Source organism: Pelecanus crispus, chromosome Z (genome assembly GCF_030463565.1).
Source record: "Pelecanus crispus isolate bPelCri1 chromosome Z, bPelCri1.pri, whole genome shotgun sequence".
NCBI lineage: Eukaryota > Metazoa > Chordata > Aves > Pelecaniformes > Pelecanidae > Pelecanus > Pelecanus crispus.
In genome coordinates, this window is record NC_134676.1 from 19789600 (window position 1) to 19803196 (window position 13597).

General features: G+C 39.0%; 1 protein-coding gene across 2 annotated transcripts in view; it reads left to right on the top strand.

The window, feature by feature from the left end:
* The window catches only part of ITGA2 (integrin subunit alpha 2), a 54402-nt gene that overhangs the window by 22056 nt on the left and 18749 nt on the right, over positions 1-13597 (top strand). For both annotated transcript variants that reach the window (XM_075725975.1, XM_075725974.1), the window contains 10 exons: positions 95-168; positions 1627-1765; positions 3777-3922; positions 4644-4787; positions 6909-7112; positions 7918-8054; positions 10404-10543; positions 11571-11722; positions 12768-12878; positions 13480-13562. In XM_075725975.1, the coding sequence (XP_075582090.1) occupies positions 95-168; positions 1627-1765; positions 3777-3922; positions 4644-4787; positions 6909-7112; positions 7918-8054; positions 10404-10543; positions 11571-11722; positions 12768-12878; positions 13480-13562 (1330 nt within the window). The remainder of the gene's footprint in view (positions 1-94; positions 169-1626; positions 1766-3776; positions 3923-4643; positions 4788-6908; positions 7113-7917; positions 8055-10403; positions 10544-11570; positions 11723-12767; positions 12879-13479; positions 13563-13597) is intronic.

The window sequence follows — 13597 nt, forward strand, 5'->3', positions numbered from 1 at the left end:
ATATATATATATAAAGCTATGCTTGGGGGCAGCAATATTGGATCTTTTGTGTGTCTCCATAGGGTTAACCATATGTGATTATTTGTTTTACCAGGTACAGATCAAGGTGATACATTCCAAATGGAAATGTCACAGGTGGGCTTCAGTGCATACTATTCACAAAAAAAGGTATGTGAATTTAATTATTTAATGATACAAATAGATGTAATTACGTAGACATGAATGCTTAGAAGAGCAACAAAATAAGACTAATAAAACACAATGACCAAATTTAAGATATTTTTACAAGCAGGAGAATGTCAAGTTATCCTCGTCTTTTTTTTTTTTTTATTTGATACCACAAAAATTACCTCTAACAGATGCTATATATCCCTAAAATGAAAAAATATACATTAATATGTGAAGCTGAGTAATAGTTTCTTTCATGTAATGATTTTGAGATGTGTTAATCCAATTATTTCAGTGATTTCTGAATTCATGTCGCATAAAAAATCCAGTTGCTCCAAGTTAATATTTTGTAGTTGAATAACTCAGAAGAATTGAAACTATATTGCAAAGCTGGTATATTTCTAGGCAGTCACCAAGATGTAAATAAATCAAGTCTGAAAAGAATTCATCTAATATTTATAAAGTTAATATTTGTTTAAAGCATACTTCACTTAGAAATTAGGAAGAATAGTAAATCAGATATATTTTTCTTGCTAATCAATTTTAAGATTATCTTGATCAAACAGGTTGTCTTTGTAAAATTCAAGTGTGGTTCAAGCAGCATTCAACTGAAAATACAGGAAGGTTGTTTCTCAGAGCCCTTAAAGATGAATGAAATAATTTTAAAGAAGTCTTCTGTATTTGCACAAATTGAAGTTTTAATCTACCAAGCACTTGATGCTAGAAAGTGGCAGAAATTAAGAAAGATTTGGGGTTTTCTTCAGGAAAATTACACATACTGTTTTTACTGCAGTTTTCTGTACCAGTATCTCAGTTCACTAAAGAACTTTAACAATGTGAATAATCTAAACTACATTTGTTTTATGTGTACAAGTCTAAGATTAAGTGTTTCTGTATGAAGTATTCTGTATAATGAGCCGTATTAATTTGGATTTTAGATTTAACTGTTCTCTCAAGGACATCTCCTTACAATACACTGAAAGAATTAAATTTTGTCTCTTTTTTCATCAGCTTTTGTGTGCTGTCATTGGCACTTTTGTTGGCAAAAAGGGGACTTTAGCATTTTCTTACAGTTTTGTTTGTCTGATCCTTAGTCTTCTGAGGATCATGAGTGCATAAAAGCATAGACTTGGCAAGCCCAACCCCAGGGTGGACAGGCTTAGGAAACTATCACAGTGTTTAAATAAACCCATTTTATCTTGGGTTGCAGTGCCCTGGGAGCTAAAGCAGTCACTTATCCTCTGGCAGTAGAGGGGTGATAATCGCTCTTAATAGGGCAGTAAAGTCCTGCATGTAAGTGGTAACTATAAGCAGTGCCAGTCAACTGCTTGCTGTCATTAGATTGCACATCACTGCCTTAAACACAGTGATGCTGGAAATTACGTATGGTAACTTCAGCTTTGCTCACACTTTTTCTGAAATAGGTAGTTCTAAAATGTTGATTTTTATTTTTTAAAGGATGTTCTGCTGCTGGGTGCTGTTGGGGCTTACGACTGGAGTGGAACAGTAGTTCAGGAGTCTTCAGACAGAGTCACCACCTTTCCAAGCCATGTGTTTGAGAAAATTCTACAGGACAGAAACCATAGCTCTTACCTAGGTAAGGGTCTGAAATACGAATCTGGAAATGTATCAAACCTTTATTTAGATCTTAAAGAACTTAGGAAATACTGCTCTAGCCAGGCTCCTGTTAAGATCTGATTTGAGAATATGAAAAGAATTTTGCATCCAAAATGATTTTATTTACTGGTCAACAGTTCATTGAATGAAGTCTTTATTGTGTTTTTAAATTTTTAGTCATATCAATGTGGTAAGCTGAAAAAAATCAGGCTTTGTCACAGAGACATAGGAAGTCATGGGATTTGAAAGGGCTGCTTAGTGTGTCATACTGATCATTATGGGTACCTTCTGTTTTAATATTTATATGTACTTCCCCAATTACATGTGCATGAGAAGTTGATAGACTTGCTGTTGTTTTGTCTGTGCTCACTCTTTTCTTGGCCTTTCCCAGTTCAGTTTATAGTTTTAGGAATACCACTGCAGTTTAACAGAGGTCTTATTTAGCTCCGATATGTTTCCTGACACGTGTTTTTGTAACCCAGAAAAGCCACTCAGTTTGTCCTCTCAGTTCATTGAAATGTTTTCTGCAAACCTACAACATGCGTGCTCTGGTGATTCGTCCCTGAATAATGCTACTACATTAAGCACCTATGACTTTCTTATCCTTCAAGTTATTTAATGAGATGCTATTTTGCAACTAACATGCTCTTTTCTCTATGGCTTAGCATTACTTGCATCCAACACAATGAATAAATCTAAATCTAACCTAATGAGCAATAGCTCTTTTGCATGTGTGGCCTCTTCAGACTTTCTGTTCCTCCCTTTTCTGTAATAATTCTTAAAAGGTCAGGTCATTTCCATTCAGCACTTCTCCACAAGGCACTTTTAGAGGATTGGCCTTAATCTTTTTGGAGCAAACAATGTTGCTGCCTTTTCTGTGCCTTCATTTCCATTCTACCTCCCTCTGTCCCCCACTAAGAGCTCTCCATACCAGCTCTCTCTTACCAGCTTGGGGGAGCCCAAACTAAAGGGCTGCTAGCCCATCACAGCTTGCTAGATTGGCCCCTGTTCTGCACTGCACCCTCTCACTTCAGATGGCTGTATGCTGTATTAATTAGGAACGCATGGCCTTAACTTGCAGAATAAAATCTTGTTTTGTTGTCACTTGTTGAAATTCTAGACTCCAGTGATGTTATCTCCCTAGAAAAACAGTGTCTGAACACAAATCTGAATTAGACTGGTATATGTAATGACCAAGGCATAATCCTTTCAGACTGTGCTCCTCACATTGTCCTGCAGCTTGCTAAAGACCTTCATATTCTGCCCAATCGCTGGGATTTTTTTATTCAGTTTAGCTATAGTCTTTATAAAGGAAGATTTTGTTTTCTTCTGTTAAATTTGCTGTAATTAAACCGCAGAAATTTGAAGTACGTACTAATGCTAGATTTATAGGGCTAATACATATTTAAAACATTTGCAGGATGTTGCCTGGAAGCAAATAATGTTACAATAATGGGAATGAGGATTAAAATGTTCAAAGAAGTTCAATCAACCTAAGCCCTTCAGCTGACAAGCTATTAATATAGCCTGTTCTATTCAGCCAAAGCACTGGGCTGTGGTTTGGTGAGCTGTGGGAAAATGCACTGCAAGCTTTGCAAAAGCTAGGTATTCCTCCCCAGTTTGCAGGCTGGCCCAAATGTTCATCTCATGTTTCTCTTTATTTCTTCATACCAAGGATACTCTTTGTGCTCTTTTTCCTATCTCCTTCACAAGCATGACATTTTTGTGGTCTACATTATACTGAATAGGCTAAACTATTGTCCATGCTATTCTGCAAACCTGCTTCAACTTGATCTGTGTGTCATTGTTCTCTCCAGAAGACTACTGCAAATTTTATGCATATGTGACAGCTTAACTTCCTGTCTATGAAGCATCATTCTCTGTGACTAACATACCAGATTGACTCATCCTCTGTGCCTTTATGGTTAACCAACTGACAATTTGTAGTTAATGGTCTCTCACACATGTTAAATGTTGGCTTCTCTCCGCAGGTTATTCTGTTGCTGTTCTCTCAACTCAGAGCTCCGTCTATTTTGTTGCTGGTGCACCAAGATCCAACTACACTGGCAGAGTAGTGGTTTATGATGTTGACAGCAATGGTAATATCACAATTGTGCAGTCCCAGAGGGGCGAGCAGGCAAGTATATTTGGTCCTGAATGCAGATTTTGGAGGCATCTGGTTTTATTGACACAGCAGTAAATTGCAATGCATTTGTTTCGAAAATTCCTCTTTCTTGCAATGCATTTAGAATTCACTTGAACTTTTCTCTGCCACTAACTAGTTCAATGAGGTTAACTGTAACTCTTAAACAGTATTTTAGGAAGTTATCCAATTAGTGGTAAAAGATAATATACAAAGCTACTTAATGTGTCAACACTTCTAATTGGGAGAGACTCAGTGAGCTCCACTCTGCCTGAGAAGTTGTGAAGTAGATGACATCAAAAGAGAGATTTGGAAGCTCATTCTCTTTTTCTCCATTTGGAAAAAAGCAGTGAGTTTAGATGGTTTTGGTTTTGTCTGTTTGTAAGACAAATCTGAGAGTAAATTGGAGATTGGGTAGTTCCATGTGCAGAGTTTAATATAAAAAAACATACCTCCCATAGCCTATTCTCTGTTTGCATTCTTATTGCCAAGTGGTAAAGCCATAGCAGCACCTACTGCGCAGAAACAGTGGACACACGGTAAAGATATGATTCTTCAATCACTGAAGTATGTTATATAGCAATTTCATTCCAGTGGGCAGTTTCATTCATTAGTATTGGACTATTTCTGAGTGTAAGTTTTCCGAGTCAGGTGCTAAAACATTATGCTTTGCAAAATCTGCATAAAAACATGACTCTCTTACTACTGATTTCAGATTGGGTCCTACTTTGGCAGTGTGGTGTGTTCAGTGGACGTTAACAGGGATTCTGTGACAGATGTGCTGCTTGTGGGTGCACCAATGTTTATGAATGACCTGAAGAAAGAGGAAGGGAAAGTATACATGTTTTCCATCACAAAGGTAAGAATGGCACTGTAGCACACCAGGAGTCAGCTTCCTGCCTCTCCATCCAGGATAAGTGCTGATATTTGCATTTGTAGCTGGATGGATTTACTGTTGCTCCATGGACTACAGTTTTACCACGGAAAAAGCAGTCCACACAACAATAGTACTTAGTGGCAGTGTCCGCTCTGTTAAATCAGAGAGTGATCTGAAGAGCGATCCCTGGCCCCGCAGCCAAATGGTGCAGCAGACTCGCTCAAGCCGGCAGTGCTTAGAGCTAGCTTCTCTCAAAGCAGACTGGCTACATGCACGCTAAAAAGTATTTGGATCTCTTCAGGGCCTCTAAGTAACTATTTAGTGTATCTTTCAAAGTGTTAGAAATATTGGGAGTGGTGTTTTTGTAAGGCAAAAACGGAGCATGTGCTTTTTCTGGGATGTGGCATAAGGGCAGGAGTGAATGGTGCCAAGCCTGCCTGGTTAGAGGACTGCGTATGGAGCCCTTCCCAGTGCGATTTCACCCATTCTGCTTTTCAGGAGCAGCTGAAAACTTTCCCCAGAGCCACTTGTGCGTGTAATCTGGGAATCAGCCAGCTGGAACAGACCGAAATGGGGTCAATAAGCAAGTTAGTAGCTGAGCACTATTAGTGACCAGTGGCCTGCTGCTCTAGGTGGCTCCCTGGCCCTGGTTTTAGGCACTGTACACAAATACAACATAAGGTTGACCATTTCTCCGAAAAACAGCTTGACGCTTTTGCTAATTAATTGTTTGTCATTTATTTTGGCAAATCTGTTCAACACCTAACAGTATTCCCAAAACAGTTCTAGTAAACACTTTTCTGCCAGTTTTCTGCATTGTTTCGTAGACTTTCACACCAGATGGCTGCTGTTACTCATGTTGTCTCCTTTGTTCAGTGAAGCTATGTTATTTGTCTGATGCCTGACTGACTGTGGGTTTTATTCAGACCTGTAGTAGGTGTTTTCAGAATATCTGTATTAACAGTCCTAAAGCGTCTGGCACTTTTGAACAGTCTCTCAATCAACGACTGGATGTCTGGATATGCAAAGTAAATTAATACGTGCCATCCATCAGAGAAAACAGAACATGGCCTTTTTAGTAGGTAAATTGCAATCAGATAAATAGAGAGGAAGGACCATCCTCTTCAGCAGCAGCTCACAGTCAGATCATCCTGGAGCAACAGGAAACTGTACCCTAAGGCAATTTCAAGATAGATGGAGGTGCTGGAAGTCGTACTGCTGGCTGCTGACATTGGTCTTCATGACTGTAGAAGTAGACACGAAATACAGAAGAAAACAAAAATGAAGGGGTTTTTTTTCATGTTTTGAAAACTGAATAAATTGGAAGACTATCCTTACAACATGTAGTCTTTGTCAAATGTTAGGTTTAAAATTATTTAAAAATTAAGAATAATGAAAGAATGATTTTTATGTTTTTTAAGAACCTGGATTTGTGCAACTTGTCCATGTTGCACAAATAATACTTTTCTAGTAATTTTTAATAAATAACTTGGCTGGTATTTCTAAGATTTTAAGCACAGCATGATAACTGAAGTTAAAGATGAGAACAATATTTGCCAGAGAGTTGAATTTAAGCTAGTGTAAATGTGATTATTTAACTATAAAGATCTCCAGTCTTTCTATCTTCATTGGTTTTGGAGAGGTCAGGAGTTTAGCATTTGGACACATGTTTTTTGCATTAGTTTAGTTAGGAAATTCCATTTCTGTTTCAAAGAATTATGTCCAGTTACATAATTTCCATTCCCTCTGCATAAAAACCTGTAATCCAAAACTGGAAACTGTATTTTTCAATGTATTGTGAAACTTTCAGAACAGTCAGATGAGGACAGTGAGAGCATTTAAGCTTCATACATATGGTTATATTTGCTGTTAGTGCTTTGCATAGCACGCTTTGATTTTGCTGTGTAATGTTTGCCAAGACTCTGAGACATAATGCAAACTGAATGGACAATACAATGGGGAAGGAATTCAGGGCTGAGCAGTCCAAGGGGAATATACTGGAAAACAGAAACAAAAAACAATGCACTTAGATACTGCTCCTATGTCTAATCTGGTGCAATGATAGCTGTGTTTTTGCTTTTTCTTCTTTTTCCTTTGTTAAAGGGAATTTTGGATCAACAAGAACTCTTGGAAGGCCCACAGGGGTCAGAAAATGCTCGCTTTGGATCAGCGATCGCAACACTTGCAGACATTGATTTGGATGGCTTTAATGATGTTGTAATAGGTGCACCACTGGAAAACCAAAACTCTGGAGCAATTTACATTTACAATGGATTTCAAAAGACTATACGTACCAAACATTCTCAGGTAAATAACTTTGTTGCATAATACTGTACTCAGTGCCTTTAGATCTGCTAGAGGAAAACAGAAAGATTTTCTATCTTTTAATTGGCTGCTGTGGTATCCTCTTAAAGGAGTACTATTACTCTCATCGCTTATTTCAAATTTTGTGCCTGTCCTTACTTCAGCTGTCAGCATGTCCTCACTGATGTGGTGGTGGTTACAACTGAAGCATTCAAAGGAAAAGGACTTGCAAGATACCCTGTCTGAGCCTCTTACAATTTTTGGTGCCTGTGTATGAAGTCAGCAAATTTCCTATATGTTTTTTGACACCCATTATTCACGTTTTTAGGGTTGATGTACAGCAATAAAGATTAGATAAATGCCAGCTCTGTAAATTATAAATAGGTGGTATTAATGGAAAAGACTTTCAAGGGTCTTTGCATATCCTATATGCTAATATAATGGTAATTTTAATGTCAGTTTCATGCAGACTTTCTGGTTGCAGAAAGTATTTGTTAGAAGTCCTGTTAAACTTCCTATTCTTTGAGTTGCTCAGTGTGATATGGAAAAAGTTTCCAGTAAGTCCTAGCTGGCATACTGCAGTCAGTTAGTTGATCTACTCCCAGGACAGAAAAATCTAGTCCCTTGTCTGCTCCAACAGGGGAGGAAAAAGTACTTAAAAGCATCTGAGAAAACATCCACAAAAGCATTTTGTTTGAACAATACATTGCATATACAGGGAATATCGGTGCAAATCCATTGCTTAGGCTGCTATCTACAGACTTAAGCACACTTGTAGCAAACTCAGTAACCAAAATCTCTTTCCCAGAAAATTTTAGGATCGGATTCTGCTTTTGGACAACGACTCCAGTTCTTTGGAAGATCAGTAGATGGCCATAGAGACTTAGATGATGATGACATTACTGACGTATCTGTTGGCGCTGATGGAAATGTGGTTCTGCTATGGTTGGTAAACTCTTCTAGAAAGGAAGCACTTCATGATTCACATGCAAGTTGAGCATTTGGTTGAGCTGTTGGTTGACAGCCAGCTGAACATGAGCCAGCAGTGTGCCCAGGTGGCCAAGACGGCCAACAGCATCCTGGCTTGTATCAGGAATAGTGTGACCAGCAGGAGCAGGGAGGTGACTGTGGCCCTGTACTCGGCGCTGGTGAGGCCACACCTCAACTACTGTGTCCAGTTTTGGGCCCCTCAATACAAGAAGGACATTGAGGTGCTGGAGCGTGTTCAGAGAAGGGCAATGAAGCTGGTGAAGGGTCTGGAGCACAGGTCTTATGAGGAGTGGCTGAGGGAACTGGGATTTAGTTTAGTTTAGTTTAGTTTAGTTTGGAGAAGAGGAGGCTGAGGGGAGACCTTATCACTCTCTACAACTACCTGAAAGGAGGCTGTAGTGAGGTGGGTGTTGGTCTTTTCTCCCAAGTAGTTAGCGATAGGACGAGAGGAAAAGGGCTCAAGCTGCACCAGGGGAGGTTTAGATTGGATAGGAGGAAAAAATTCTTCATGGAAAGGGTAGTCAAGCATTGGAACAGGCTGCCCAGAGAGGTGGTGGAGTCACCATCCCTGGAAGTGTCCAAAAAACAGGCAGACGAGGCACTTGGGGACATGGTTTAGTGGGCATGTTGGTGTTGGGTTGATGGTTGGACTGATGATCTTAGAGATCCTTTCCAACCTTAATGATTCCTAGTTTTTACTTCCATTAAAAAATAATCTAGCCACCAAGCCAGGAAACATGAAATTATTACTCTACCCTTAATTGGTTTAGTGGTAGACTTGGTAGTGTTAGGTTAATGGTTGGACTGTATGATATCAAAGGTCTTTTCCAACCTAAATGATTCTATGATTTAGTTAATTAAACAGCAAAACAAACCAAAAAGCTCTTTCATTCTGTGTGTTTGGAGCTAACACGCTTACTGCCTCATCACTGCTGTTGTAGCTAGCTGAAAAACAGCATTAGACTAATCCTCTTTCAAGCATGTATCATCAAACCATTGAAAGTCGAGGCAGTGCTGTGGGCAGAGCCAGGGCATGCAGGGGGAAGTTGTGTGGCAGGGGCTGCCGGGAGGGACTTAGGCAGGGATGGTGAGACACCCCTGCTTGCTGCTGCTGTGCAGGCATGTGGTCCAGAGGGAAGGGGCAGCAGCAGGGAGCGGGGTGTGCTTGAGAGCATTTGTAACAGCAGGTTGTACTGCAGTAGCTGCAATATAATTTTGATAGCTGAGCCAAAGACAGATGAAACCACTTCCCACACAGCCTGCGTGACCTTTACTGAGTGGTAGGCTGATCTGGGGGAGAGAGTTGTCCTGTGGGGTAAGGACACAGAGCAGTGAAAGAGAGTTGGCACCTATTTCTGGCAAAAACCCCATCTTTTCTGGCATGTGACTTTTGCCAGAACAATTTGAGTACTTTCACAAAATAAAGAAAGGCTTCACAGAACCCAAATCTTCTGCCTCCCTAAGTACTGTGTATTTTCCACTACTTCCTTGAGGAGCTAAATTAAAATGCTAAATTAAAATTAAAATGCTAAATTAAAATTAAAATCCTATCTGTTGCCTGTCTTCTCGCCTGAGGCTCCCCATTGTAAGAAGAAAAGCATCACTGAATTGCTACTTATTTCGTAATCAAACAAGATTATTAAAAATGAATGGTCAGTTTGGATCTTTGACCCACAACAGAACTGCTGCTGGTGCTGGTGGGAATTGCATTAAAGAAAATTATGATGCTTGGAGTACCAGCATTTATTTAGATTTGATTAATGAAAATGCTCATTTTTCTTTCACTCTGGCATTCGGTCTGATTAATGAGTTTCACTTTTCATTAAAGTGTTTGTTTTTACATGCAGGGTGACTTTGAAACTGTTCTTCAAAATTTTGATTAATTACATGGAAGTTGTTTTCTGAAAAATAAGAGTATTCATTAAAATGAAGAATTACCCTTCTTCGCCTTCCCAGAGAAACTCAGTAGCTTCCGTAAATGAGCAGAAGAAGGTTACTTATTGTGAAAACAGGACAATGCCTTTGTTCTCTGTTACCTTAAGGGAAGGATTAGAGCATTAGGATAAAGACATTGATTATCCATTCATTTGACATGATAAATTATTTATTGTCATTACTGAAAGCTACTGGATCAACAAATGCAGTTATATGCAAAGAAAAATAATTTTACCAGTGCCATTAAAAAATGTTTACATTGGGAACCAAGAAAATCAATGTTACATTTACAGATAGTAATAGACAACAGCTTCTACATTACCCAGTACTCTTGAAAATCACATGTAACCTTCTAAAAATATTTTTCAGGTCACAAAGCATTGCAAATGTGTCCATAATTGCCTCATTTAAACCTGAGAAAATCAGTCTGCTTAACAAGAACACAGAAATAACTGTCAAAATATGTTTTCAGGCTACATTTAGACCTGCTAAGAGAAATAATCAAGTGGGTAAGAATACTTCAATGACTTGTCTTCTATTAATTTCTTCAGAAGTCCATTATTCAAATGAGAAGTGGAATTTCTAAAAATGTATTAGATAGAATGTCAAGAAATGCAAAATCAGTGTAAAACTTAAGTGCTTGAGAGTGTAAAACTAAGTGCTTGAGAAAATGTTTTTAAGACCTATTTTCATCACTGGGTCCGTAATCTTTGAAAAGTGAGGAATTAACAGTATAAAGGAGAGTGGTATCCTTGCTGTTCAACAAACCCCAGAAAATGTCATTAGTGAGAAGCTGATTTTTTTTCAACCTGCCGGTTTCAACAGCAGACTGCAGACTTTTCTCTCTTCAGGGGGGGAAGAAAAAAAAAAAAAAAAAAAAATCCATAGTCTTAGTGCAGATGTCAGTGGGGAGAAGCTCTTCTTTTCAGAGGACAGGAAAGCACCAAATATTTCTGAGACCAGCACTGGCCTCTAATGAAGCTAAATGTTCACTAAATGTTAAATGTACATGTCATGGATAACACCAGTTGGACTGCTTCAGTGCTATGTATAGTGCCTTTAGGAACTCATGATTGTGAGCTATAAAATAATGGTGAACTTCCACAGCGTATTAGTCATAATATGAAGAGAAGATGACAGAAATTATTATGTGATTGAAGAGAAGATGCAGATTCTCTCCTCAGAGTTCAGGGATATAGTTGCAAGGCCCCTTTATCTAGCGTAATCCTGGCCCTGCTGACTGGCTTCTTGCCTGAGCTGCAGGCTCAGACATCTGCAGTGGAGACGGGATTGATTGCCATTTAATGTGCTCTCTGTGGGTGAGAACTTACATCAGGATTTAAACCTGTTTGACTGCTTTGGAAAACACAAGAGAAAATTGTATCATTTTGAGACTGCTCTGTGTTTAGCAAGCTACGAAAAAAGTAAAATGTTTAGTGTGGTTTGGAAAGCCTGGTCACTCTGTAATGTTGAACGTAGTAATGAGATCATAGGCAGTCATACTCAGCAAAAAATGTACTGTTATTCTTCTTGTAGCTATAAAGTACAATGCAACACTGGATGCGGATCTCCAGTCCTCTAGAGTGACTTCTAGAGGATTGTTCAAAGAAAATAATGAAAGGTACATTCAGAGGGATGTTGTGGTACGTCATGAGGAGAACTGTGTTCATGACATCTTCAGTGTACAGGTAAGTGCAATTGCAAGCATTCTTATGTGACAAAAATGATCAGAGGAAGATGTTGATGAACTTTATGTCTGTGAGATTGATTTAATGCATGGTGTACTAAATGATTTACATTTCTCAAATCCCTCACAACTGAAAAATAGTCAGATTCTGATTTCAAAGAAACTAATAACTGTCAAGTTCAGCACAGCTTTTTAGGATAGAAGATGCAGTTCTTAATTACGTAATTCAGCTCTGACATAACACAGAGCCCATGGTCCATAGTTTCAATAGATTTTAATTTCTGAGTAGATTCTTCTGTAAGAACTAAGACATACATACACATGTTTTTTCTCAAACTAACAACATTTCAGGCAGATTTCTGGTGCATGCTAGCCCTACGTATGCACCTAGGAAAAAAATAAAAATAAGTCTCGATCTTCTTCTAGAATCAAAGACTGAACACAGCCCTGAGAGTTGCCTTAAGCCCCCTGCATAATGCTAGGTCAGGTAAAGGACTTTCAATTCCTACTCTGCTTTGCAATGCAAATATGTTTGACTTGTTAGTCACATTTAGTGCCATTGTGGAGCCATGAGCCATAGGGCTAGAAGAGTATTCATTCAGTACTAAGAAAAAGAGGAGACATGAGGTATATTGTGGTTTAGTGTCACTTAGGCTCAGCTGCTCTGTGTGATGGTAAGGCAGAATGAAATAGGAATTTGACTTCTGCAGCCAGGTAAGAATGAATGTCACCTTGTGGCTTTTGAGGAGCAGCTTCTGCAACTGCAGAGAATCGGCATGTTCCTCAGCCCTAGAAGTGACTGATGAATAGAGTCTCCAGGAACCCTAGGAAAATGAGTTTTATCATAGAAATAGCACTTGGGATCCTCTTGCTAAAGAGCTTTAAACTAGGCAATCTCACAACATTATTTCAGTCAAGAAATTAAGCTTTGTACTGTTACTTGTGTTTAGAGCAAGTATGATTTTACATTCTCAATTTACAATAGAATTACCAATTTTACCTCTTTGCTGTGCTGACAGTTATCATCTGAACCATGTGTTTTACAGGAACCATCCGATGCAGTGAATTCACTTAGTTTGCGCATTGACATTGGCCTTGCAAATCCTGGCTCCAGCCCTGTCCTTGATATACATTCTCCTGCATCTGTGGCCTATAGTGTAAGTATGCAGGCTTACTATCAAAAAATGCATGGCTATACACACGTCCATAATGTGTGGCCCCCACAAACACCAAAGAGGTATGTGCAAGTGAAAACTGGTATTCTAGTTAAGTCACTGGGCTGAAAGCAGGCACCCGGCAGGGGTGTACCCTGGTTCCTTTTATTCCTTTGTCTATATTGCATGGGCTTGCTCACACACACACAGACACATCAGCCGCTGTGGTGTAGCAAGCATGTTGGCTAACCCATGTCATTGTTGATGTGAACTTCTAGTTGATGGCAAAGATGAACTATTTTAGGTTAGTATGTCCTACAATAAAAGACTACATAAAAGAGGCATGGAACCCCTTTGATTACATCACATTTGTTGTGTGCTAACAATAACCTGCCTGCACTGTTCTTATGGATTGGCTGACATGTAGTAACATGTTACTCAGTGTTAACTTGTTCATGTGTCAGAGGTCTTAATGCCCTTCAGAGGGATTTTCTTATCTGCAAACCAAGAATGTGCTTCACCTCAAAGGTGTTTGCACTCTGTTGTCTGTAGATAATTTTAAAGTTGAGCCCTGTCATTCAGGAAATGTTTTTGGGTTTCGTAGATTCCTTTTATTAAAGACTGTGGTGAAGATGAACTTTGTATCTGTGATCTTGTTCTGAATGTTCAGCGGAAGGCAGATGACAGGTAAGAGCTAAATCAGTGCAATTGTTGGGGTCAGG